General features: G+C 33.5%; 1 protein-coding gene across 1 annotated transcript; it reads left to right on the plus strand.

Annotated features, from left to right (window-relative positions):
- The first annotated feature begins 1,392 nt into the window (after nucleotides 1–1,392).
- LOC148613227 (trafficking protein particle complex subunit 10-like) lies at nucleotides 1,393–24,552 on the plus strand. The gene is made up of 22 exons (XM_088586455.1): nucleotides 1,393–1,530; nucleotides 3,206–3,287; nucleotides 4,089–4,221; nucleotides 6,445–6,638; nucleotides 8,234–8,429; nucleotides 10,120–10,231; nucleotides 11,100–11,347; nucleotides 12,023–12,169; nucleotides 12,745–12,862; nucleotides 14,153–14,235; nucleotides 14,827–14,918; nucleotides 15,355–15,495; nucleotides 16,140–16,252; nucleotides 17,060–17,556; nucleotides 18,969–19,110; nucleotides 19,320–19,549; nucleotides 20,300–20,400; nucleotides 21,013–21,136; nucleotides 21,435–21,593; nucleotides 22,404–22,581; nucleotides 23,051–23,164; nucleotides 24,295–24,552. The coding sequence occupies exons 1-22, from the start codon at nucleotides 1,506–1,508 to the stop codon at nucleotides 24,489–24,491; spliced, it is 3,426 nt and encodes a 1,141-aa protein (XP_088442581.1). The 5' UTR covers nucleotides 1,393–1,505; the 3' UTR covers nucleotides 24,492–24,552.
- Nucleotides 24,553–24,944: the final 392 nt, after the last annotated feature.

The following is a 24,944-nucleotide window of genomic DNA, read 5'->3' on the forward strand; positions in this document are numbered from 1 at the left end:
GTGATTGTGGTGAGGTCGATGGTATTGAGGACATGGTAGGTTGTGACTATAACAATGGGTTAAGAGCTGTAGTGTTTGGAAACACAAATCTTGTACAGATGCAGAACCTGAAAAAAAATATGGTATTGTACTAAACACGGCCCTACTTAAATATACATCAAACGATTAAACCAAACATAGTTTCTTCAGTTAATCTTTTATAACATGTCACATTAATTAACTGGTAACACAAATTAACTCAATAACAAACCACAACTGTTAAAACATAATTGACTTTGTCATAATATTAAAAAATAAACAAACCAACTACCGTTAAATAAATGAAAAAATAAATAAATAAATGTTCAAAGGAAAGTCAAAACTGATGTAATTTATTTTAGAAAAAAATACATAACAAGTGTATTATAGTTCTAATTCGGTTAATTAAAATGACGAAAATAGTTCGTCCTGTCAAGATTTTGGATTTATTTCTGATTTAATATAAAAAAAATAATATATACATCAAAATATAGCAAAAAATATAAGCTTTAAGAATATGATAAATATTTTTGACAGACATTTAATGAAATCCAGATATTTTACGTTTTGTTACAGTAACCTCGTGAAAAACTGCACAAATCACGTAACACAAAGATCCCGTCCTGTCAAGATGTTTCCCCTTTAACTAACTCAAAAATAAAATATTTTTATATCAAACTATACCATTTATTACGGGCTTTAAGAATGTGTAAATACTTTTGATAGACATTTATAGTTTAGAAAAAAATATATAGCTTTATTTGTTTCCACATCCAGTTGCAAAAAGTTCGTCCTGTCAAGATTTTGAATTTATTTCTGAAATTATTTCAACAAAATATATACCAAAATATAGCGAAAAGTTAAAGCTTTAAGAATACGTTAAGTATTATTGACAGACATGAAGTAATTTTCAAGTATTTACTGTTTTGTTACCGTACCCCGTAAAAAATGACACATTTCACGGAGCAGAATAAGTCCGTCCTGTCAAGATTTTTCCACTTTAACTGACTAAAAATGAAATAATTTTTAAATAAAAATGTGCCTATGACTATAAGCCTTAATAATAAATAAACTTTATTTGACAGACGTGAGACATTTTATAAATAATGAACTTTATTCACCGACATGTCCCTCTTTTCATCGCCATTTTCTTGTTAAAAAAGTTCGTCCTGTCAAGATTTTTGCTTTATTTTTTGACAATTATCAAAAAACCTTATAACAGTTAAAAGCACTTTTTTTTCTTTTTTTTTTTTAGAAATCATTTAAAATTTTTGAATTCCAGTGAGTAAAACTAAAGTTATAGCCAAAAATGTATCGAACAATGCCCGTCCTGTTTTTTTCGTCCTGTTTTTAGACCAACCCTTATTTTTCCGGATTTTAATCAGAACTTTCCCCGAAACCCGATCGTGTTAGTAAATATTTTGAATTTCCGGTGTAGAAAAAAAAAATCTGCGAAAACAGAAACACCTCCAGGAACTTTTCATCGAATGGAAGCAAAACCGATTGTCACATGTAGTTATTTCATTCAAAATGCACGGTTTCTGCTATTTATTTTACAATTTTAAATTAGTTGTTGATGTGCAGCTCACTTTGACAGATTTTTTTACTAAATAGTAAATTATCCCTATTTGATCCGGCGCAGGCTGCAGCGCCGAATCCCTGAAGGATTAAGTACAGCTCTGTCTTGAAACCTGGCAGAGGCTTATAATGGATGATTCGTGCATTTCTTAATCCGAAATATTTTTATTGCAAATCTATCTGTGGGCCCTGTAGGAGTTGTAATAGGACATATAAGTGTAATCCCATTTTGGGATTCGGTGCTGGAGATGGTAGGCAAAACAAAGAATATCTCCAGCGCTGGATCCCAAAAGGGATTAACAGTGCTCCAGCTAGAAATTGAAAGAGGCAGGGTGCTGTTGAGTAGAGGGGCACCTTTGTAGTCGGAAAAGGGCACTTTTTTTAGCTCGCATGTTTACCATGTTCGGTTGATTGTTTAAACTTGTTTGTAAAACTTTAAAAATTATTTTCTTGTATAAAATGTATAATACGAAAATTTGACAGAACCATATAAATAAGGATTGGCGAAAAAAACGACTTTTTACAGTTCACCATAAAAAACCACCTGTTCAGAACTTACTGTTGCAAAAAAGGCACAAGGGCGTATCACAAAAGTCATAACCGCAGAAGGGCGCATGTAAGGGCACCAAGGATGTGGCGCCCTTCTATTTCGGGCTACCAAGACCATTAGATTAATATAAGTGCAAATTAAAGTATAGTTCTAGTAGTTATATTTTTTGATATAGGATGAACTCTAGCTTATCAGGCAAATCAGTCTTTGGATGTCGGAGCAATCTTGGACTAATAAAAGTAGTCACGATTAATAGCAGATCCAAGACATTGACATAGGAAGGATTGTTTTAAGGACTTAAAAAATGTATTTAAACATTTTTATTGTTAACTTAACATATGATGAATCACCCTACCTAGTTTTTTAGGCAGAACAATACTTAATTTGTAACACACTTCAAAAAAATAATTGTTGTTTATGTTTGGTTTGTAAACTATTTTTATTTTGGTATAAAAATCAACACTACCACAAATTGTAAGGAGCTTTTTAAATAGGCATATATTACATGTAGATCTCACCGTTTTGTTATATGATAGATAGCTAATTTTTTTGGAGCAAAAAAAAAACAGCTATCAGTTAGACATTTCCTTTTAATTTCTTTCACGAGAGAGGACACAACATCAGTTACTGCAAACTACTTGTTGACTAGTAGAACAAACACAAAAACATTTACAAAAAACAGAACTAGGCAGATCACACACAATTACATAAATTAAGCACTTTTCACCACTTGTGTTAAAGCTACATCATACATGATCATTTTACATTGCAATTGCAGCTGTATGCATGGAATGAAAAAGTTTTAAACAACAAAGAAAACCTGTATGCAAGGAATTAAAAGCTTGACATGTTTAAATAATGGCAACGTACATTAATTTAAAAATGAAGCATCATCCAAACTTAAAAACTTTTTTTCTAACTCCCCAGTGACAATTTGATCTACTGTATTCCAGGAATGAATGCCTTATTGGTATAGTGGATAGTTATTGTTGATGTATTTAATCATTCAATATGTATCAGATACAATCATTGTTAACAATGACACTACCTTTTTTGTAGGCCATGGGGACCAGACTATATTCTCTTCCCTTCATCCTAAATTATTACAGACTTTACCAAAGGAATCAACAGAATGGAGAAGGTATGTTTCTACCCCGGACTTTACTCTTTATGAGCAACTTGATGGCTGTTTCTAGAAAAGCAGAGGACGCTTACCCTACCGGTGCACCTGGTCCATGCTCCCAGTTCTTAGTGGAATCCGAGTTGCTCATTTGCTTTTGTTACTTTCACTATTGTGAGCTGTCACCTTCTGTGAGCTGTCACTTTCTTTGAGCTGTCACCTTCTGTGAGCTGTCACTTTCTTTGAGCTGTCACTACTGTGAGCTTGCACTATCTGTGAGCTGTCACTATCTTAGAGCTGTCACTACTGTGAGCTAGCACATTTTTGTCTGTTTTACATGTACTTGTGCAAAGCTGTTCCATTGATCCACTTATTTGTCCAGAAATAATTGAAAATATGTATTTGACACACATACAAGTGTACATCTGTTTTACAGGATGGAATTTTAAATACAAACAGTTAAAATTTAGTTGTTGTCTTTTTTAGAGAAACTTTTATGAAATTCTTTTTCACCTTTTGAACTTTGCCATTTTTTCATCAGTATATGCTACGATAAAGTATGTACTTAATTAAACTTGTCATAGTGGTCATCAATTGTATATGCCTATATATTACATTTGTATATAGAAAATATGTATTTGCTAACTTTCAGTGTATGGTGATGATGCACAGGTCTAGACAAGGTGTGGGCCTTGTTTTTAATTTTCCTCTACAGTAGACCTATTTTGTGCAAACCATCAAATCATCAATAAAAATTGGAATCTTTGTTCCATTGAAGCTAGTGTTTCACATTTCACAGTTCTGAGGTATGTTTGTTTACAGATCCTATGGAAGACCCCCAAAGACAGTATATATAGAGGCCAGTTTTGTTCCCTATGATGAGGACATACTTCCCAAAGAAACAGACAAGACATTAGTTAGCAGACCATATTTCCACATCTTTTGGGCTGATGCTGTAAGCTATTATATGCCGAAAAATAATTCAGTGTCTTGGAAATATTTGTAATTCTGTACATGCTGTACTGATGGCATTACATACAGTTCTGTCTACAAAGCATGCAGAGTCAGATCGATGCATCACATACATTAACATTTGTATATGATATTGAATCTAATTACAGGTTCCACTTCCTATGTTTCCATTACTTGACATGTTTAAAGTTTAAAGTTTAAAGTTTAAAGTTTCTCTATGAATTCCCAGGAAAAAGGACATTTTAATGTTGCATGCCATTGCAAAGCTTAGAATATAAGGAATTCAAAAATATTATGCTAATGGTATGATGATTGTAGAAATTTTTTACAAAATTTTCTTGAATAAGTGATATTAAAGTTGCACATTTCTTACCTGCTAACTGACAGCATGGGGGCAAATTACTCACACATGTACCGATAAACAATATTCATACACTTTGTTGTAAATTACAAATATGATTTTAAAGTACACATCTCAAATTTATTTTGAATACTTTTGATCAACACACACACAAATTATGCTCTTTCAATGCACAGATCTAGGTTCAGTGTGTTTTTGGTACTATATAATGGGGGGGGGGGGGGTGGGGTAGCCATTTGACCTGGAACTGGTAAGTGAGACTTACACCTTAAAAATTACACCTGAATGTTTCCATTTGTAATATACAGTGGTACACAAACATAAGCTTGGTGTTTTTCCAAAAATTGTTAATTGTGGGATTCAACTGATATTTTGTCTAAAAATCTACATAACTCATTTTTCTCTAATACTTTCATTTTTGAAAACATTGTCTTTTGGCTCTTGTAAAGGTTTTCCAGCAGTATTATTTATGTAAAAAAAGATATGGAATTCATTGAATGAATCTGTTATTTTCTGTTTTTGCATGATTTTTTATTTAAAACTGTATTTATAAAAAATCCTTGATCATTTTCACTGTTTACTTATTTTGGTCCTGCCCTGGTTTATTTGGTTTGTTTTTTTGTTTGTTGGGGTTTAATGCCCGAGCAGCAATATTTCAGCTATATTCAGACGATGAACATGAAGTGGATGATAAAATGAACATGAAATGATGATAAAATGAAAAATGGGATGGGACACAAGGACAATGGGGGTCGAGAAATGTTGATTGCCACTGGAAATAGGGAGAGATGGATAGGGTCGGGCAATTTAGCCTCCTGTGGCTTTTTTAACATGTGAGGAACGTGGCATTTTTCCCAACATGGTGCACCACTATGGTTTGCAGTCAGGTTTTCCATATTATAGCCCGACAACCCCAGCATGTCACACGCCAGGGGTACCCCATTCCATCACCTGGGGCACACAACCCAGTTGCTCTGTGGGCAAAGCACCCTAGCCCCTGGCTGGGGTTCTGAGCACTATTTAGTCGCCTTTTACGACAAGCTTAGCGATGCTGCAGGCCTATTCTTTTGACATCCGGACCTGCACAGATCTGATTTATTTGGTTATTAATTTTAGATATGAATCATGTTTTACAGATGAAGGTCTATTAAATGAAAATGGGTTCCGTTATGTTTTGTGAAAGCTACAGAAATTTTGGTTGCTGAAATACTATGTCTATTCATATAAACTTTAGGAGGTATACCTAGGGAAAGGGGCATAACTCTTGAAATCAGTGATATGTTAGTATCATATTCAATTTCACCAATGCCTATCAAGCTTCCATTTGAACAGAATGAAATCAGTCCAAATTACTTTGATGCTTACATAAGATTGATGTTAAATGGTGAATACAAAACATTCCAATGATTTCTAAGAGTTGTGTCCCTTACCTTAGGTCTACCTCCTTAAAAGACTGTTTGCCTTGGGATTATTGATTAGAAATGACAAATCTTCTAGTTTATGAAGAATATTTTGATATGCTGTTAACCAACTACTTTCTTGATTTTTGCTAAGGCCAAAAAAATGTCTCGTTTCCTACTCCCAGCAAGGAAAATAGGGTAGGTAGGAAAATTATTTTATTTTTAGAAATAATTTACAATGAAATAATCGGGGAAACAATCTGGACTTTAAGGGACTTAAGCCAAATTGGTCATAAAATATTTAGAGTACAGGCACCAAAAAAAGGTTAGGTATGGTAAAAAGAAACAGACAAATTATTTCTTGGCCTAACTCAGTGAGCAAGGAAAAAAAGCACAAAAATTGATTGTCGAAAAAGTAAATTGATTTGCTTTGACTATTTTTAAGGATTTGGAAACCTACAAGCAGTCAGCTAAGGAGGAGTTGACAGAATGGCATACTGCACTGAAGAACAGCAATATTCCTGATTGGTTAATAGTGGTTGTCAGTAGTGACGATTCTAAAGGGAAAACTAAATTATTGCCAAGGTCATCTGTAATTGACAAGGTCAAAAATGACTTTTGTAGTAAACAACCAGATAGGTAAAATTCTTTAAGTATATTTGAAGGAAGATGATAAGATTTTCATTTCAGTTGGACCCAGTAGGGGATACAAATAAAGGTATCTACAATTTCAAAGATCTAGGTTTACAAAGCGGCCATACCACAGAGTCCATACCTGCAAACTTACACATTTAAGAGTGTTTTTCATGATTTTTTTGTGCATTTGTCCCACTGACAGAGTTTTAAGGTTAAATTTCCCTAAAAAAAATATGTGAAAAATTATGCATCATATTTACAAGTGTGCTTGATTGTTTATTAAATTATATTGATTTCTTAGCATAATGTAATGTTTTAACTGGGACATTAATTATTATAGTTTTTTAAAAAGCAATTTCATAACAGGAGCAGATTAAGACGAGACATGTTTAGCATGTGCCCCCATATAGACTTGCTTGCAAAAATTTGCTTTGCATGAAATCTTGATTTTTCACTCTTTTAACTCAAAATATTTTTGTCCCTCATTTTGCTCTGCATCTAATTCTTTTAACCCCTCCCCCCACCCCCCTCAATCTGAAATCATGGATTCACCCTGCTAAGAGAGAACAGATCAGCCTTTTGCAGATTTAGTTAAGGTAGAAAACTCTGTAGTTCTTGATCAAGCAGTCACATGAAAAAATGTGAAGATACATTACTGCTAACTTGTGTATTTTATTTTAAAGAACAAACTAATTGCCTGTAAAAATTATTTATATTTTTTGAAAGCAGATACAAGGAGGAATATGTTTATGGTTTGTAAACTTCTAAATTCATTTTAAATTCCTAGATAAAATAGATTAAGTGTTGAAGTTGAACAATTGTGATTATTTCAGCTGCCAATAAATTTATTGATTTTTAGGCTGGTATTTAGCCTTATTATACATGTAGATAGGGCATACTGTGAAAATACTATTGTATGTGTGGTACCAATTTTTGTGGTTTTCATGGGTGAGCTAGACCAGAAAAAAATTCCCAATTAAAAGGAGGTTCCCATTGATGTGTATACAAAAAATCTCAAAACCACAAATTCAAGAATCTACAAACTTGTGTACCCAACCCCCATTAATCAACGAAAATTGGTATCCTCTAATTTAAGTACTTTCACAGTATATTGTAAGTGATATAAGTTCCTGTACAGGAAAAAACGGAAAAGCTTAACATAATTTTAAAAACTACATAAAAATGATAAAATATTCGAAAGAAATAACAAAGTGTCAACAATTGAATAACTTATTTCTATATGAATATATAAGCACAGGACGCTTACTCTACCGGTGCACCTGGTCCGTGCTCTCAGTTTTTAGTGAAATCCGAGTTGCTAATTTGCTTTTGTTAGTTTGTATGTATGATTTTAGTTACTTCATGTTCTTTGTTGTGTATGTCTGTTTTCCATGTCTGGTCTTTGTCCCTGGATTACATTCTTTTGATTACTGCTTTAATCTTGGTTCCCTTGATTATTCTTTCAAATCAAAGATATGGCCTGAACATAAAAAACAGGAAAAAAGAGGATCTACTTACATAATGTAGTGAACTGAAAAAAAAACTAGATTATATGTAAAAAAACTGAAGATAAAGAAATGTCATAATGTTTCATTCAGATGTATTGCTATAAATGATCCACTGAAGCAGGATCAAAAAAGTCAGGAGAGTTGGTCAGGTTTTCTACAGAGGCTGAGAACTCTACTGTTACAGGCATACAACAAACATCTGTCTAAATACGAGGAAAATATGAGGCTCATGAGGGAGAAAAGAAATGACCAAGGCTGGGGTTTCATTCAGTTTTTTCTTATTCAGGTGAGAAATTTGAATTATTGCAGACAGTATTTTCTTCTCCTATAAAACAGGATTTGTTTTTTTTTTGTGAAATCCAGATTTTCCATGTCATTTCTTTTGTTGTAAGACATACATATTTACTTCTAATTTGTCAAGTTATGCCTTTTCATTGGCTTGATAAAAATCACTTTTTGCTGGAAATTCTGTTCCCTTTAAAATTATGGAAAGAAATTATGGAAAGAACTACGTCTACTTATACATATAAATGTAATATCTGATCTTGACAAAATGTTCTTTCTGTTATTCTTTTTGTGGTTGTGTTTTTTACAAAAACTTCTATTCTATTTGATGTCTTTTGTTGGCATACAGTTTTGTCATGATGCTGGAATGGTTTAGGTACATGTACATTAAGGGGTAAATTTGGTACCCCCTTATATTTGGTACTCCCTCATATTTTGGTACTCCCTCATATTTGGTATCCCCTCATAATTTGGTACTTCTCATATTTTGGTACCCCTCATATTTTGGTACCCCTCATATTTTGTACCCCACATATTTTGGTACCCCCTCATATTTACAAACATTGATTTTGATTCAAAGCTGTCAGTCTTCTTGATATTTGGTACCCCCTCATATTTTGGTACCCCTCATATTTGGTACCCCCACGTATTTGGTACCCCTCATATTTGGTACCCCCTCATATTTTGGTACTCCCTCATATTTGGTACCCCTCATATTTGGTACCCCCTCATATTTCGGTACCCTGTCATATTTGGTACCTCTCATATTTGTGAACATTGATTTTGATTCAAAGCTGTCATTTTTCTTGAATAAAAGCGATAAACCTTGCGTCGATGTGTCCATATGTTCAAAATTTTCTCTACTGCACATTTGGCAAAACAGCTGGTTTGCTTTTTGACAAAACCAGGAAGTATGAATTACCCGGTTAACATGAAATATAGGTGTCTGCACCAATGTATGCTGATGCATCTTGATATATATTCTTCAGCATTCTCTGTTTACATTATATAGATTTGGTGGGTATAAGTTAGAGTAGGAATCACAAATTTTAACAAAAAGATTTGATCATAAGATTTAGTTATTTATGCAAAAACTTGGGTTTATTACTATATTTTCCTGTTGTTACTTGACAAAACTTAGAAGTATCAAACACTGGATGGAGTATCATTTTTCTCAGTTTTGGTCTTTTGTGCATCAGATACATTAAATACATCAAGAATACAACCTAAAAGCTATTTAAATTTATCCTGAAGCATTTTTGATTTTTGTTAATGTTTGCATAGAGAAAAAGGGCTGGAAATTTTTTTCTATCATTTTTCCATAATGCATTTCAACTAAATTTGACCTATTTTAAAAAGCCAAAGTTAACAAACACCTTGATCGTTGTTTTCGAGGTCATAAGATGTAATTATTTGGATAATGCTATAAAATATCAGCATTTTTTTTTCTTCATGTTTCACAACTTGTATACATTTTGCCTTATTCTTAAACAAAAAAGTACTTTAAAACGCACTATGAATATTTCTTTATGCTACATGAAGTCCTTATCAAACATTTTATTGATATGGTTTGAAATTAAAACTAATGGTGGCCAAAAGACACTTGTTAGATGTCCTTTTATGCCAATTTTAAAAGTATATAGAACACATTACAGTTAAGACTAGCAGAGAAACCCACATTATTTTTATAGGAGGAGCTAGCCTTCATGTTTGAGATGCTTGGTCTATATGATGATGCTATGATACAATATGATGAACTGGATGCCCTGTTCAGTCAGTTTGTAATTACCAAGGTCTCTGGAAGTAAGTGACAAATAAAGACTGATTACTTACCGGGTAATCATTTTTAAAAACATATCCCTATTGAAGTTCATAGATTTCTTTTCCACAAGTGAAGCAAAACTGAATGATGAAAAATAGGAAAATCTACAAGTTTCTTAGGAGACATGTAAAAGTACATGTACCCACACATAATTCTACTGTAAAACGCTGCATTATATATACCTACCTGTTGTTGTTAAAAATATCCCTTTTATTTCCTACAACTCACATTGTTGAGTTTCATTGAAAAAGTTTTGTTTGGAAAATTGGATTTTACATTGAGTAAGCATGAGCATTTGTGACCTGGTCTTACACTGGTTGTCTTAATTTGAAAATGTCATTTACAGAGAAAAAAATGAATCAAAAGCAATGTTTTCAATAATAGCCAGAAGCAGGCAAAATCCTCGGCTATTGGTGTAATTTTTCTGGCAAGCTGTGGTCCTTTTTACAAAAAATATTAAGTGTAAAATTAGTCATAAATTATGATGTCATAATATAGTTAAGTATTGTGATGTCACAACTTATGACTAATTTTACTCATACGAATTTTTGTGAAAAGGGCTACTGATTCTGATTTCCCCTGATCTACAGTTTATTATAAACTGTCCTTCTAAAATTTATTCTTCTATTCAAAAATTTAATGAAAATACTGCAGTCAATTTCACAAAAAGTTGTAAGTATAAAATTGATCAGAAGTTACGACATCACAATGCTATTTTTTATTATGACATCATAGGTTTTTGTGAAATCAACAGTGGAATTTGATGAGTGCACTTTAATTTTTAAAGTATCAAATACATCTTGTACATGTAATGACTTCTAAATTTACAGTTGTGATTTATATTTTTAGCTGCAGTTCCATGGCTCACAAACAATTTCCTAGAATGTAAATCATGGGCTGGAATATCTCTACAGAAAGCTATCAACCGTGACAAGAGGAACCAGATTAAAGATAACGAGGCCAGTCTGATTGAGTTTCGTAATTACCTTTTCTCCAGACAGTGTGCTTTGTTATTCCTGCTAGGAAAACCATCAGAGGTCTCCAGAAGAGCCATGGAGTTCCTTTACAATACAGTTCAAGAAGTCAGGAAATTAAAGGTGAATTGAGGGCAAAGGTCAAAAGTCTGATACTTATGTAAAGATTCTTTTTTCTTGGTACAATTTTTTTTATATAACTAGTGTAGGCAGCATTGGTTCCTTTTTGAATTGTACAAATGGTGGTGTTTTAAATTTTTGAAATACACTAAATTTGAACCCGATGGAAGTTTGAGTAACACAAAAGATGGCTTATAGTTTTGAGGTTAGTGTGTCAGAGGTCAAGGTTATTATCATAAAATCAGATATTTGTGGTGTGGGTGGCTTTAAGTTCTGAGCTTGTTTGTGTCAAAGTCCATATTTTTTGCTTTATTGTCTGACACTCATTTTATGCTATCTGTATCATGAATGAAGCGGTATATAATTATATGCAGTCTGTGCATCCAGGCATTAGCTGTATGCCTTAGTGTATTGAAAATTGTTTCGGTCTTGGCTGAATTTTCTTATTTAGAAAAAATGTGCTTTAAGATTAAAGCTACCGTCTAAAAATGTATTTTTTTGGCACTGACTGGCTGATTTTCATATGTGTATTTTCAGTTCTGCATAAAGGAAAAAATGGGAATATTTATGTTTAAATCAATAGTAAACTTTTACGTCAGAAAAGCATAATACCTGGGGCATTAGATTGTCATTTGTAAAAGCTTTAGAAGTACTACAATGATTAACTTTATTTTTCAGATAAATGTAATACCTGGGGCTCTAGATTGTTGGTCCTTTGTTAGTGCTTTAGAAGTACTACAGACCTGTGAGAAGTATGAGGACCTCTACAACCCAGAACTTTTCTATCTGTATAGAGCTACTCTCTGGGATCATGCTAGGAAAAAGGTATAAATATACAGTATGAGAACCATTATAACCCAGGGCTATTCTTTAACTGATCCCCTTAAGAAGGTAGACGTAGTATAAGGGACACAATTCATACAAGTCATTGTAACGTTTGTATTCAGCATTTTACACCAATCCCCTGTAAGCATCAAAGTAACTTGGACTGATTTCATTCAGTTTCATATGAAAGCTTGACAGGCTTTGGTGAAAATGAATATGATACAGGCATATCACTGATTTCAAGAGTTATGTCCCTTACCCCTTGAGTTATAGTTTCAATGAAATGCACTGAAAATCAACATTTCAAGGGTCATTAACTTTGTCTAAAATCTCATTTTTCTAACGTTCTGTTGAAAAATTTCTGAGCAAAGACTGTGATGCAGAGATTAAAGAATGGTCTTCTCAGATATGCATGTTTTTGATTTTTTCCATTTTGCCTGATTCTTACAAACACTTACACTTAAAAATCTTTAACTTTAAAATGTTATCCATTTCAATGTTGGCCCTACCACCACCAAACAAAAATATCTTAAAGAATCTTCAATTTAATTCTTTTTACGTTAACTTTCTATTAGTTATACAGTCTTGGAGAACTGTGTGGATTAATGCCTGAGATGGAACCAACTTCAGAACAGCTGACTATGGTCCTTGACCTGACCTCTGGTATGGGTATAGCTGAAGATTTAGATGGAGGTGAGGGGTTCACAGTCATTTAGAATTTGACTTTTAACCTTGATTTCAGTTTACTTTGTAGACCATAAGGGCAACTGAATTTTTTATTGCATTTTTAGCTCACCAGATATTGCCATCTCTTGGTGTCCATTGTCATTTTTGTCAACAATTTTCAAAATTCTTCCCTTCTGACATAACTTCACCAATTAGACCCAAACTTGGTATGAATGTTCCTAAGGGTATTCTGTCTAGAACTGATGTGATGATTTTTGATCCATCTTCTCTTAAAAAACTACTCAACAGAATTCAATCAAAGTTTACCGTATATACTCAAGTATAAGTCGATCCTGCCTATAAAATGGACCCCCTTTTCAGTCCAAAATTTTTGGAACATAGCCTTGACTGATTTCTGACAGCTGCATCATGAAGATTTATGAATCACAACGAGTGTACCTGTTTATTTGGTGACTTCAGTAAATGTTGAAATAAACAATTACATGCCTGAGTTGTTTTTATAGTAGTAAGTAGTTAAATTTTTGACAAGCCGGTCTGGCTGTTCAGTGTTGGTGTCATGCTCATGTCAATTATCAAGCATTTGACATTTTTGAGCTGAAATTTCATTTCATAATCTAAATCTCGTCTTTAAGTCAGAACCCTTCCCAGCAGTTGAAAATTTAGTTCCAAAAATCTGACTCGTACGCCAGTATATACAGTATATAGTTATTCCTTAGGTATTTATGTCAACAAAAAATAGTATGTTGCTCATTGTGCCAGGTGAGTAATTCTGGCTCTTTACAGCCTCTAGTTTAGTTTCACAACAGAATCAGTAATGAACTTTTTTTGTCTTCAGTGTTTGTTGATAACCATAATGCTGCAAATTGTAAAATTTGTACCAAGCTTTTCTTCCTCTGCCACAAAGTGGAAGGGAACATAGACATACTTGTGTCCATCTTTATGTCAGCCTGTCACACTTTGTGGACACAGCTCCTTGGAGTTGAATTGCTCTACCATTGTGAATAATCAAATCTTAAAGGATTTATGGGACTTTTGCAATTTTTTGTTTCATCAATGGGGACATAGGACTACAGGTAGCTATCTTGTAAAAATAAAAATCTTAAAACTTTCCTATCTGTCTGTCTGTTTGTCTGTTCTAATATGTAATAAATTACAGTGAAAGCTGTCTTAACCAAACCCTGAAAAATCCAAAAAGGGCTTTGCTTAAGACAGGTTCCAGTGTAGTTTTCTTTCAAGTGGATATTTGCTTCTTTATGATTTGAGCAAATTTTGATTTGATGTGGTTTCTTATTTTAGTGAGTGACCCAAATATCCTGAGACCAAGAGACAAACTTAGAGAAGCTTTGTCATCCAAAGATTCATTCCAGAAAATATATTTGGTAAGGTTGCAATAAGTTGTTAATTATACCCCCACTCTAATGGGGGCTATATAATTTATTATAAATTATAGTAATCAGATTGCTTGTGCATCTGTCACTCAGTCAGTTTTGGTAACAGATTTCTCAGCTTCTGTTGGAGGCACTGTGATTGGAGGAAATGCTTAGATATTTGGTAAATTAATTATGCATTATGAATTGTATCCCATCTCCCGTTTTCAGGTTCCTCGCTCATTGACTTCATCACTTTTCATGTGGAACACTATAGGAAGTTTGATAAACAGATTTCTCAGTTTCTATTAGTCTCCCTTTCCCACATGAAATGGTTAAGTTGGGGTATTCTTAGCGTGACATAGCATGACAACATCTTGTTTAATATTTCTATTGTAATTATACCCTGACTCAATAAAGTGAAACTGAAATAATTCACTCAAGTTAATTTCGATTTAGATGTAACTGAGTTACACTAGAGCCACCTTTTTTCTTCACCAAGTAGAGTGGAGAAAGTAAAATTATTGTGGACTGTACTGTATGTGAATATACACATTTCTAAAGTTCCTGTATGTCTTATCTTAAGCTCTTCCATAATTGTAGGAACTGCTGGAACAAGCTACAGGAACATTTAAGCACATCGGAAGATACAGATTTGCTCGTCTTATTACGAAAGATTTAGCTTTATTCTACATGTGAGTTTGTATAAATAATTCAAAACATCATAGTATTGAATCACTTTACAGTGAATTGCTTTTGTCAGAATTTTGTAATCCACATAGTTTTCCAGTTTTGCAAAGCTTTACAATCATTAGGACTTCTTTACATCTTAATTTTTTTCTTATTTCTTAGAGAAAAATTTTTTTTTTTAGGAATGTGAGATTTCCTTATATCACCTTTCCTTGGTTAGATAAAAAAAAAACTTGACATATGTGACATCACGATGAGATATTTCTTTTATGATTATTTAAAAATACAATGAAATATTTGCTGTTATGTTGGCATAGTAATAGGATAGTTACTTTGAAAGAATAAATAATCACAATATGATCTCGAGAGCAGTAGAACACACAAATTAAATCTTCAATCCATCTTGATTCTTGCCAATGACATTTCTACAATTTTTTTCAGGAGAATGGGCCAGCCAGAGAAAGCTGAGAATTATTTACATGAAGCAGTTAAGAGCTACCATCAGGAGGGATGGATCCAGTTAAGTGAAGGAACCAGATTAGACCTAGCAAAATGTCAAGACAAATTGAAAAATAGATACAAATATCCTTGATTTGTTCTTACTGATATTAATACTTAATCAATTTTAAAGGTGGGAAACAAATCATACTCTGTGAGAAAATGCAAGACATTTTAGCCACCCTTAGCCAAAATTTCAATTTTCTATTAGTTAGCAGAGCCTCTTTAGAAAACTTGAAACCTTACCCTTACAGGGGCAGATCCAGATACAAAGAAAAAGAGGGATGCCAGCCGGGGTTCCTCAGAAAAATGGGGGTGTTAGGACATTATTTGGCAATTTTTGTTAATTTTATACATGAAAAATGGCAAATTTTCCAATGTAAAAGATGTATGCCAACCCACTGCACCCCCCTGGATCCACCATTGCCCTAATGTGTCTGAGATTTCTCTCTCGTGCACTCTTAGTAATTTTAGATTCTTAATGTCTTAAAAAAATGTGTCAGGTAGGAAATTACTTGAAATGTACACTGAAACCTGTCTAAACTGAATCTCTTATACTTTGGTTGGGTTAGACAGGTGTTCACTTTTCACAGGTTCAAAGTACATTTAATTTTTTTAAAGGGACTTCAAAAAGTGTCTGGCCTCGACAGATTTTTGGTTTCTCTGTGCATGTTTCTATTCCACTTACCCTGAAGTATTCTGTAAAATGAGTTCCTTAACTTAAACACATTCCTACAAACAGCTGTATACATAGCCAGTAGTACAACGGTCTTAGAAATAGAGAGAAAACATTACTTTGACAGGTTCTGTAAAGAGGCCAAACACAGTAAATCTGTTACAGGTTGGTATTTTAACTATTCTGGTATTGTTATATCTCCCCTTATCTTGTCTGTCCATCCTTATGTCTGTCTGTTCATCGGATTTTTGTTGCAATTATCTCGACTTATGATGTAAGGATTGATTTCAAATTTGGTCTGTGGCTTTGTATTGATGGGGCATGTGTTGTAAGTGATTGTGGATGCTATCAAATATCAACTTCCTGTATGCATTGTGGGGCAAATTCATGTTTTTTTTTTAACAGCTCATACAGCGAAGTTGCAGAGGGTATTACCATTTTTATGTGTGTTCCAGTCTTTTTGTACTTCTATTCAGTCTGTCCTCTATTCATCATTGCAACTGCTTTCAAACTATTGATCAAAATTTTAGGAAACTTGGCATGTAGTGAGTAGACTATATGTAGTTACGTATATTACCAGGAAATCGATTTTTCATATTTGTTGGAGTTATGCGCCTTAAAATTTCCTTAAGACATGCAATGTCACTATAGATAAATATTGCTTCTTTTCATTCTAACCCCTTACCATTTTTGACACTTATGGAGGTTTGTTGGTTCAATTTTTTAAAACCTTTAGTAACCTATCATTTTGTATTTATAAACATCAACATATGCAAAATAATCACATTTTATCATTCTGAAATAAATCATATGTAATGTCTTTGATTAATCTTCATACAAATTTAAAAAAAAAATGTTTCAAAATGGTTGAAAATTTTAAGTTCATATTTAGTGGTTGTATGTTTGATTTTCAATACCTGAATCTTATAAAGCACAGACATTGTTGTTGGCATTGCTATTTCTCCTTTTCAGATTCTATTCCTCTGAAAGCTAGCCCGTTAGTGTCAATTGAAGAAGTAATTTTTCCAAAAGGTGATGTCCATTATGACCAAATTCTTAACATTGAGCTAAAAATAGCATGCAGAGCACCATGTGATGTGTCATGTGATCAGATATGTCTTTCATTCGTTGAAACAAAGTCTAGTCCTGAACATTTTGTTAAGACTCTAGTCAGTAGACAGACCAGCGATAGCAGTTTATCTGAACATGTTGCCAACACCAAGCCAATGGCTAAAGTCAGCTCAAATGTTATTCCCATTCATGAGAATGTGGAAGGAAATCCTGGTAGTCCAGTCTTGTGTGGTGTCTTCTGTTTCCAAGCAAAGGAAATTTTAAGAAGAACAGACAGTACAGGGAGTAAGGGCAAGGTCAAACAGGTTGTTGTGAAGAAAGAGGACTACTCATGGAGTATCGATGCCCAAGATGTGGTGCTTAAACCTGGGGAGAATTCAATAGTGCTGGCTAAAAAGGTACATGTATACTTTGTTTGGTGTAAAAGAGGTTAAAATACATGTATTAGTACAGTAACTTCACATGATCACTTTGAGTTGATGATTAGATGGGAAAGACATATACTCTAGATCTAAAACCTGTTTAAATCACACCCTTAATAATCCAGTAATCTGTGTGAAAAGGACATCTTTTGAAGTATATCCATTCATATCAGTTTCATTACTCTTCAACCTTTGTAAACCAGACATCTGCCTTTACCAAACAGATCTCAGTCCAGAAAGGGATTTGGTTTAGACGGATGCTCTGTCCTTAAGCACTAAAGGTATGCTCTGTCCTTAAGCACTAAAGGTCCAGAAAGGGATTTGGTTTACACAGGTTTCTTTGTACTTAAGCACCAAAGGTCCAAAAAGGGGTTTGATTTAGACAGGTTTCTCTACACTTAAGCACCAAAGGCAGAAAATTATGTTTTTTTTTAATTTTGTATGTTACTTATGATATGCTTTTTATTATGTCACAAATACCTACTCTAGATCTTATCTTTGAGAGCTCTTTTTCACCAATTAAAATTTTTATGATATTTTGTTTCTTTTACAAGGACACAATGGTAAAAAAAGTTTCTTCTTCTGGGTGTGCCAGGTCAGAATCTTGGTAAACTTGAATTCAGGAGTTGGCCTTTTGTAAAGAGGGCAGATTTATATTTCCAAACTTTTAAACTATTAACTTTCCTTATTCAAATGTATTTGCAGCAGTATAACAATATTTCAACTTCAACTGCATTTTTTTTGTAACAGTTTTCTCGGCAACTATATTGTACTTGTCATAGCCTCTTGAAGTTTTGGCACAAGTTTTATATAGGTCTGCCATATCGTGGAAGAGTAATCAAGGGAACCAAGGCTATAGCGGCAATCAAAAGAATGTAATCCAGGTACAAAGACCAGACATAGAAAACAGACATACACAACAAAGAACATAAAGGAACTAAAATCGTACATACAAAGTAACAAAAGCAAATGAGCAATTCAGACTCCACTAGAAACTGGGAGCATGGACCAGGTGCACTGGTAGGGTAAGCATCCTCTGCTTTTCTAGTAACACCAACCAGGTTGCTCATAAAAAGTCAAGTCCGGGGCAGGCAAATGAGGAAAGGAAAACTATGATTCGTTGAATAAATCAGTTTTCATGGTGCAGATGGAACTTAGTTTTAGGCTTGGGTGAGAACGACTTTCTGTGTAACGACTTCATTTTTACCATATACTTAAGTTTGGGTATCACTAATGAGCATTGACTCGAAGAATTTTTTTTTGCTGGTTAATCGTTAATTTTGCCAGTTCATTTACTAAGTTATCTCCCTTCCTGTCAAAATCTTTCCTTCCTTTCGTAACAGTTTGTATCCTTGTTCTAATGATATTAATTTTCCATTTTTTGACAGGTTGATAAAGTTGGACAATTCAGAGTCAATCAGTTATGGTTACAGTTTGGTCATTTGGAACTGATTAAAACTTTAGATACTCTGACAATATTTACTGCTTCTTACCATCAGCCTCGCTGTGAGATACAACCCTTAGCAAGAGGTAGGATTGGGACATTCATCTACCTTATTTCTATTTTTCAAAAGTAGGCATTGGTATGTTTAGATCTTGGTATAGCTTCCAGTTTATTTAATGTTCTACTTTTAGTATTTAAATGAGATACTGCACTTACCCCATTATTTTTGTATTTTAGTGTTTGGGTTTTTTATTTCTTTGCTGCTACAGAATAATTTTTTTTTGTCATTTTACAGATAAATTACTAATGGGCATAGAAAATGAAGTTGAACTTTCAATAGCAAGTTCAGGACTTAATCTAGAAGAGGGCCAGAAATTGGAGCTTAATGTATCTCCTGAAATTCAAGTGGAGACTACTGATGGAAGTAAAGTCTTGACTGTTGGTGATGTGAAACCAGGAGAGGATTATAAATTCAGATTAAAACTTTTTCTTGACATTTCCATGGCTGAGACAGCTGATTTTGAGGTACATGTATTCATAAATTCAGGAATAGACCACTTGAATTCAAAAGGGGCCTGGGCTTTACTGGGCAGTTTATTTTTTTCATTTTGGATTTTTCTTGTAGTTTCTGAAATCAACTTTTATTCAACTTGATTAATAATTGTCAGAAAAAAATTACTGAAAAATAGTCATGCCCTTTAATATAAAATTTGAATACAGCGTCTATTAACCTCTAAAAGTATTTAAAATTTTGGTGAAATAAGTCATTTTGACTCATTGCCAGTAGATAACTTAAGAAATGAAACATGTATTTTTACTAATTTGCTCGGTCATGCAATTGCTACAAGTGATATGTCTAACCAACATTTTTAAACAAATTTCTCTCATTGAAAGCAGAATTTTGGGCGTCACTCAACAATGCTCAATAAGGTTGCTTGTTTTAATACCCCCAGCAGTGATAGTTAAGTTTGGGGGGGGGGTGGGGGGTTACTAGTATATATATTTACACGAAGAAATCCTGTTCATCTGCCCATGTTTCTTATTAGTGGAAGTCTTCTTAAAGACTTATACTTTGCAAGGGATTTTGATGCAATTTTACAGGAAGATGAAGGAATATAATTACTGTTGGAGGATGACAAAGGGAGATAATTGGATTTGAAGCCGGGTGTATCTTTTTGTGAGCTTGATCAGAGCATTTCTAGTTAAGTAATCTGTCATTTTCTAACAGACTAATTTCAATCCAATTAAAATGACACATCATATATTCCATTTCAGATAAAGGTTTCCTGTAATAAATTTCCAAAACCTCTTGTCGCTATGGTAACCTTCATGTCACCACTTCTAGTCAGCCATAAAGTTCATACATCAAACAAAAGGTAATAGCTTTATACATGCTGTAACATACTTTTATTTCTTATTTGATGGATTGCAGAAAATTGGGATTTGAATTGGACAAAACTTTATGAAGAATAGTTGCATAATACTATGATGGTACTTTAATCGTAGATACCAATTTTCATGGATTCAGGAAGAAACGCAAATTTTAGGATTCTTGAATTTGGAGTTTGGAGGTTTTCAATGTACACATTAATGGAAATCTCCTTTTCGTTGGGAGCCAAATTTTGTGGTTTGGCATACCCACGAAAACCGTGAAAAATGGTACCCCACAAACAATAGTACTTTCTTAGTACTTGGTACTTGAAAAACAATTGGAAATTCCTTTAAATTAGCAATAACTTACAAAGATTACTACAGAATAAAAGCAGTTTTTAAGTCATGACAGAAAATATCACAGTGACTTTATGCTCATTAAGTTCGATCAATTATATAGTAAATTGTAAATCACTGTAGTGCCCCCTGCCCCTTTTATGCCAGTCAGCAGGCTCTCTTTCCGCAGTTTCTCAATCCCCAATGTTATTTGATAAGTAGACTTAATAACAGGTTTTTGAGATTATTACAGTTGTTTAGTTTAAAAAATTCTTTTGAAGGAAGTATTTACAGATAGCCTTAGAGGGACATTCTGATAGTAATTTTACGTTACAAGATCCTACAGCCACGACTACTAACAGGGATGTTGAATTTATATGTCTTAGTAGACCTGACCAGACATGGGTAAGTGGTAAATGAAATTAGTGACAAAAATTTGTAAAAATCACAAGTATTTTCAGCCTAAATTACTGAAAAAGTTGGGCGTTAACTTAAATTTTCATTGATGTTTTTACATGTACTTATATGTACTTTGTCGAAAATGAAGGTTATAAATTTAGAATGTATTACATTTGTATAATTAGGGAAAATGAACATTCACATGAATGTTAAACAAAGTAAGTTTTTTTTGTGATAAAAGTTAAAAAATATCAAAATTTAGTATTATACTTATTGTGCTTATTTTATAGTTTGTATTTTGTAGAATGTTGATAAATGCCAGAAGGTATCTTACCTATGGGAACTTAAGTGCAATACTGACAATGTTATGTCACTTCCTGTTGATTTCCATGTCAACTATACATGCTCAGTGGAGCAGAAGGCTAGGAAATTTAGTTACTGCTGTCATATTGATAATTTCAGGGTAATATTTGTTATAAGTATATAATTTTTACAAGAGTAGTCTAGCTCAGGCTGATTTTTCTTTCTTTGTGAATTATCATAGGTTATTTTTTAAGTTGTATGATTTGTTTGACCTAAAAGCGAGTTCAATGTTTTTTTTTTTTTTCACAGAAAATATAAAAACTCCCACAAAGCTTCCTTTTTTGCGAGAGATTCTAAAGTTTTCATTGGTTTATCAGAGTTATATTTACCAAATATATTTAAAACTTTGCAAAGTTTTTATAACATATTGAAGGTGTTCTCCTCTTATTTTGTACCGACAGATCTAGACAAGTATGGGTTTTGTTTTTAATGGTCTCTAAGGCAAAAAAAAAATGTCTTGTTTCCTGCCACCCTGTCTACTATACTTTTTTGTGCCTACCCTAAACATTTTGTGGCCATTTTGACTCAACCACTTGTTTTGCCATTAACTCAATGTACAATTTTTATTTAAATAGAATAATTATTTTATCTACTTGTCCTATTTTTTCTTGGCAGTAGCAGGAAGTAGTAATCAAAGGAACCAAGGCTATAGCGGTTATCAAAAGAATGAAATCCAGGGACAAAGACCCGACATGGAAAACAGACATACACAACAAAGAACACAAAGTAACTAAAATAATACATACAAAGTAACAAAAGCCAATGAGCAACTCGGACGCCACTAAAAACTGGGAGCATGGACCAGGAGCACCGGTAGGGTAAGCCTCGGACTCCACTAAAAACTGTACTATGTTTTGTTATTATTATTTAATTGAGAAAAAATTTTAATTAATTTTGTTTTTAATTTCAGACACAGTATAATGTTAAGGTGACAGTTCAACCAAACAGCACAAACAAACATAGTCAAGTCAATGTCCTGTCGTGTATGAAGATTGTTGTCTCATCCCTCATGGCTACTTATAATGATGAAAAATTACTGTATGAAGTAGAAACTGACACATTTTGGGCCATCTCTGGCAAAAGTGCTGGTATGTTTACAGATTTTGTTTAGCAATTCTTATAGAATAGTTTTTAATGACGTATCGAACCAGTTAGTCAATAAAGATATAATTGTGGAAGGTTTTTCTGTATTTGCTGAGTTATTGGTCCTCAGGTAGCTGTATTGGACTTTGGCTACACCTCAGTCCAATATGGCTAGCCTTGGACCAATAACTAAGCCAATAGGGAAAAACTAACACCATAATACTATGATATAAAAAAAACACATAACAGTAATTAAAGTTTAAATTTTCGTACTGCTACCAGCAATAATGGGTCAAAACCGAGTCATGGTGGATCCAGCAGTGAGGGGTTAGAGGGGGTGGATATTGCATTGGAATTGCATTCTGTTGAATATTATTACTTTGTGCATTTTTGGGGATTTACTGGATCTGCACCTAAAAACCTTCAACACTTTTTATGTGCAGAAACTGCCACAGTTGTTTTTATCATTTGTAGGATTAATACCGATTTCAAGTGGCCATGGAACAGTAGAGTTAGACGTTTTACCAATAACAGCTGGCCATGTTCCACTGCCGAGAGTTACCCTGTATCAGTTGAAAGAGCAGCAAGGTACTTTTCATGAGGTCAAAAAGTTAAGTGTTACTCTCTGTAAAAATCAGGCAGTGGGTGAATCATAGGAAAAAAATACATATAAGTCTTTACATGAAATATTATTCAAAATGCAACGCGAAATGCAGAAATGGCATTTATTTCTTTTGAGTGTCAGGAATTGAGGTATAAATTATATGGAATGCATTGCAATTTCATCATCAAAGGGAGATAACACACTTTTCCCCTATCATTCTATTATAACTTTTAACTCGCCTTTTTTGCACCCTCTGACACTTCTTAGACTATTGATGTGTCAATTTGTCCTTACTATACCATGAACTATGTGCCCACATTGTTAAGTTTGTGATATGTGCCCACGGTTTGTGATTTTTTTCTGAGCATGATTCCTTATGTCACAGTTTTGCCTGATTCACACAGATTCCAGTATTTATCTTCATGCAATTAGTTTTCATGGCATCCTTCATGAATATCATTGAGGGAGAGATACAGTTCTTTTGACCCTTAGAGCTGTGCTAAGGGAGGGGTATTCTCCTGGAACTACCTTCAGCATAATTGATCAATATTTGTATTTTTTTCACAAAATGTGTCAATGTTCAATAGATAGTTAATTAAAAGTACATCTTTAATGTAGGAAATATGAATTCAATTCAATTCAATTCAGTTCAAAAACGAAAGGCCAAAATACAGTACCTGAACTGACTCGGGCAATTGAAATTGTAATCAGTCACTGATACATCAAACAGACCTGTTAACCCAGCGAACACTTCAGTTTTCCTAATGTGACCGCTGATCAGTAAATATGTTTTAGGGGTTCTTTCAGTTTTCCATTTTTCTATTTATTTACAGAATGATATAAATTTAGGCATCAACTTTATTATTTTTATGTTGCATTTGTTTTCTGAGAATGCTTTTTTCCAAAGAAAATTCTGAAGTTGAAATAAACTGATCATCGGTCATTTTACATAACAAAACCCTGATCGAATCAGTCAATGGTCGTTGGTTATTGATTTGTCAGCGAACATTCAATCACCGATCATCAGTCCGTCATATATTTGCGATGATCATTTCAGGGACTTAGTGTTAACTTGTTGATACTTTTATGAAAGCATCTTTATTAACTCTTTCAGAGATAATCAAGCAAGACAGTGGTGATTCAGAGCCACCCTCACCATCTCCTTTAATGGAGAGTTCTAACAAACGGTCATTCCAGTCAGGACAGGTGTACTATGCCAGTATTGCTAAGCAGGTGCATGTGTACCCTAACTCTCAAAATACCAAATATGAAGCTGTTATAGACAATAAATTGTCAGAAGTGAAATTTTAATGTATTGTAAAATTTATACATGTATCTGTGATATTGAAATGTAATAAATTATTCTAATGTACAGTTTTGCAGTGATTTAGGTAGCACTATTGACTAATCAATTTCACCAAAAAAAAATACACAATTAGTCACTTTTCATGTAATTTTCATTAAGTATAGCAAAAGATAATTTAGCTAATGGTTTTAAAATCCAGACTAAACCACCGGTTTTGTGTTTTGCTTTAAATGCCTGTTTAAGTCTCGCCTGCAAGACTTAGGCTTTGCTTTTCCAGCAACGGCGGCAGCGGTGTTCACAAACAAAATATTAAGTTTTCTGATAAGTTCATTTTAACATGAACCCATTATGCTAGGTCAGTTATATTTGGTGTACAGATGCATTACCATCATTGCATCACAAATTCACACCAATATTACACATATACCCCTGCAGTCTAGTGTATTGTGAGTGGTAAC

Source organism: Perna viridis, chromosome 6, assembly GCF_037379345.1.
Source record: "Perna viridis isolate PV_CMFRI_1.1 ecotype Kerala chromosome 6, ASM3737934v1, whole genome shotgun sequence".
Lineage (NCBI taxonomy): Eukaryota > Metazoa > Mollusca > Bivalvia > Mytilida > Mytilidae > Perna > Perna viridis.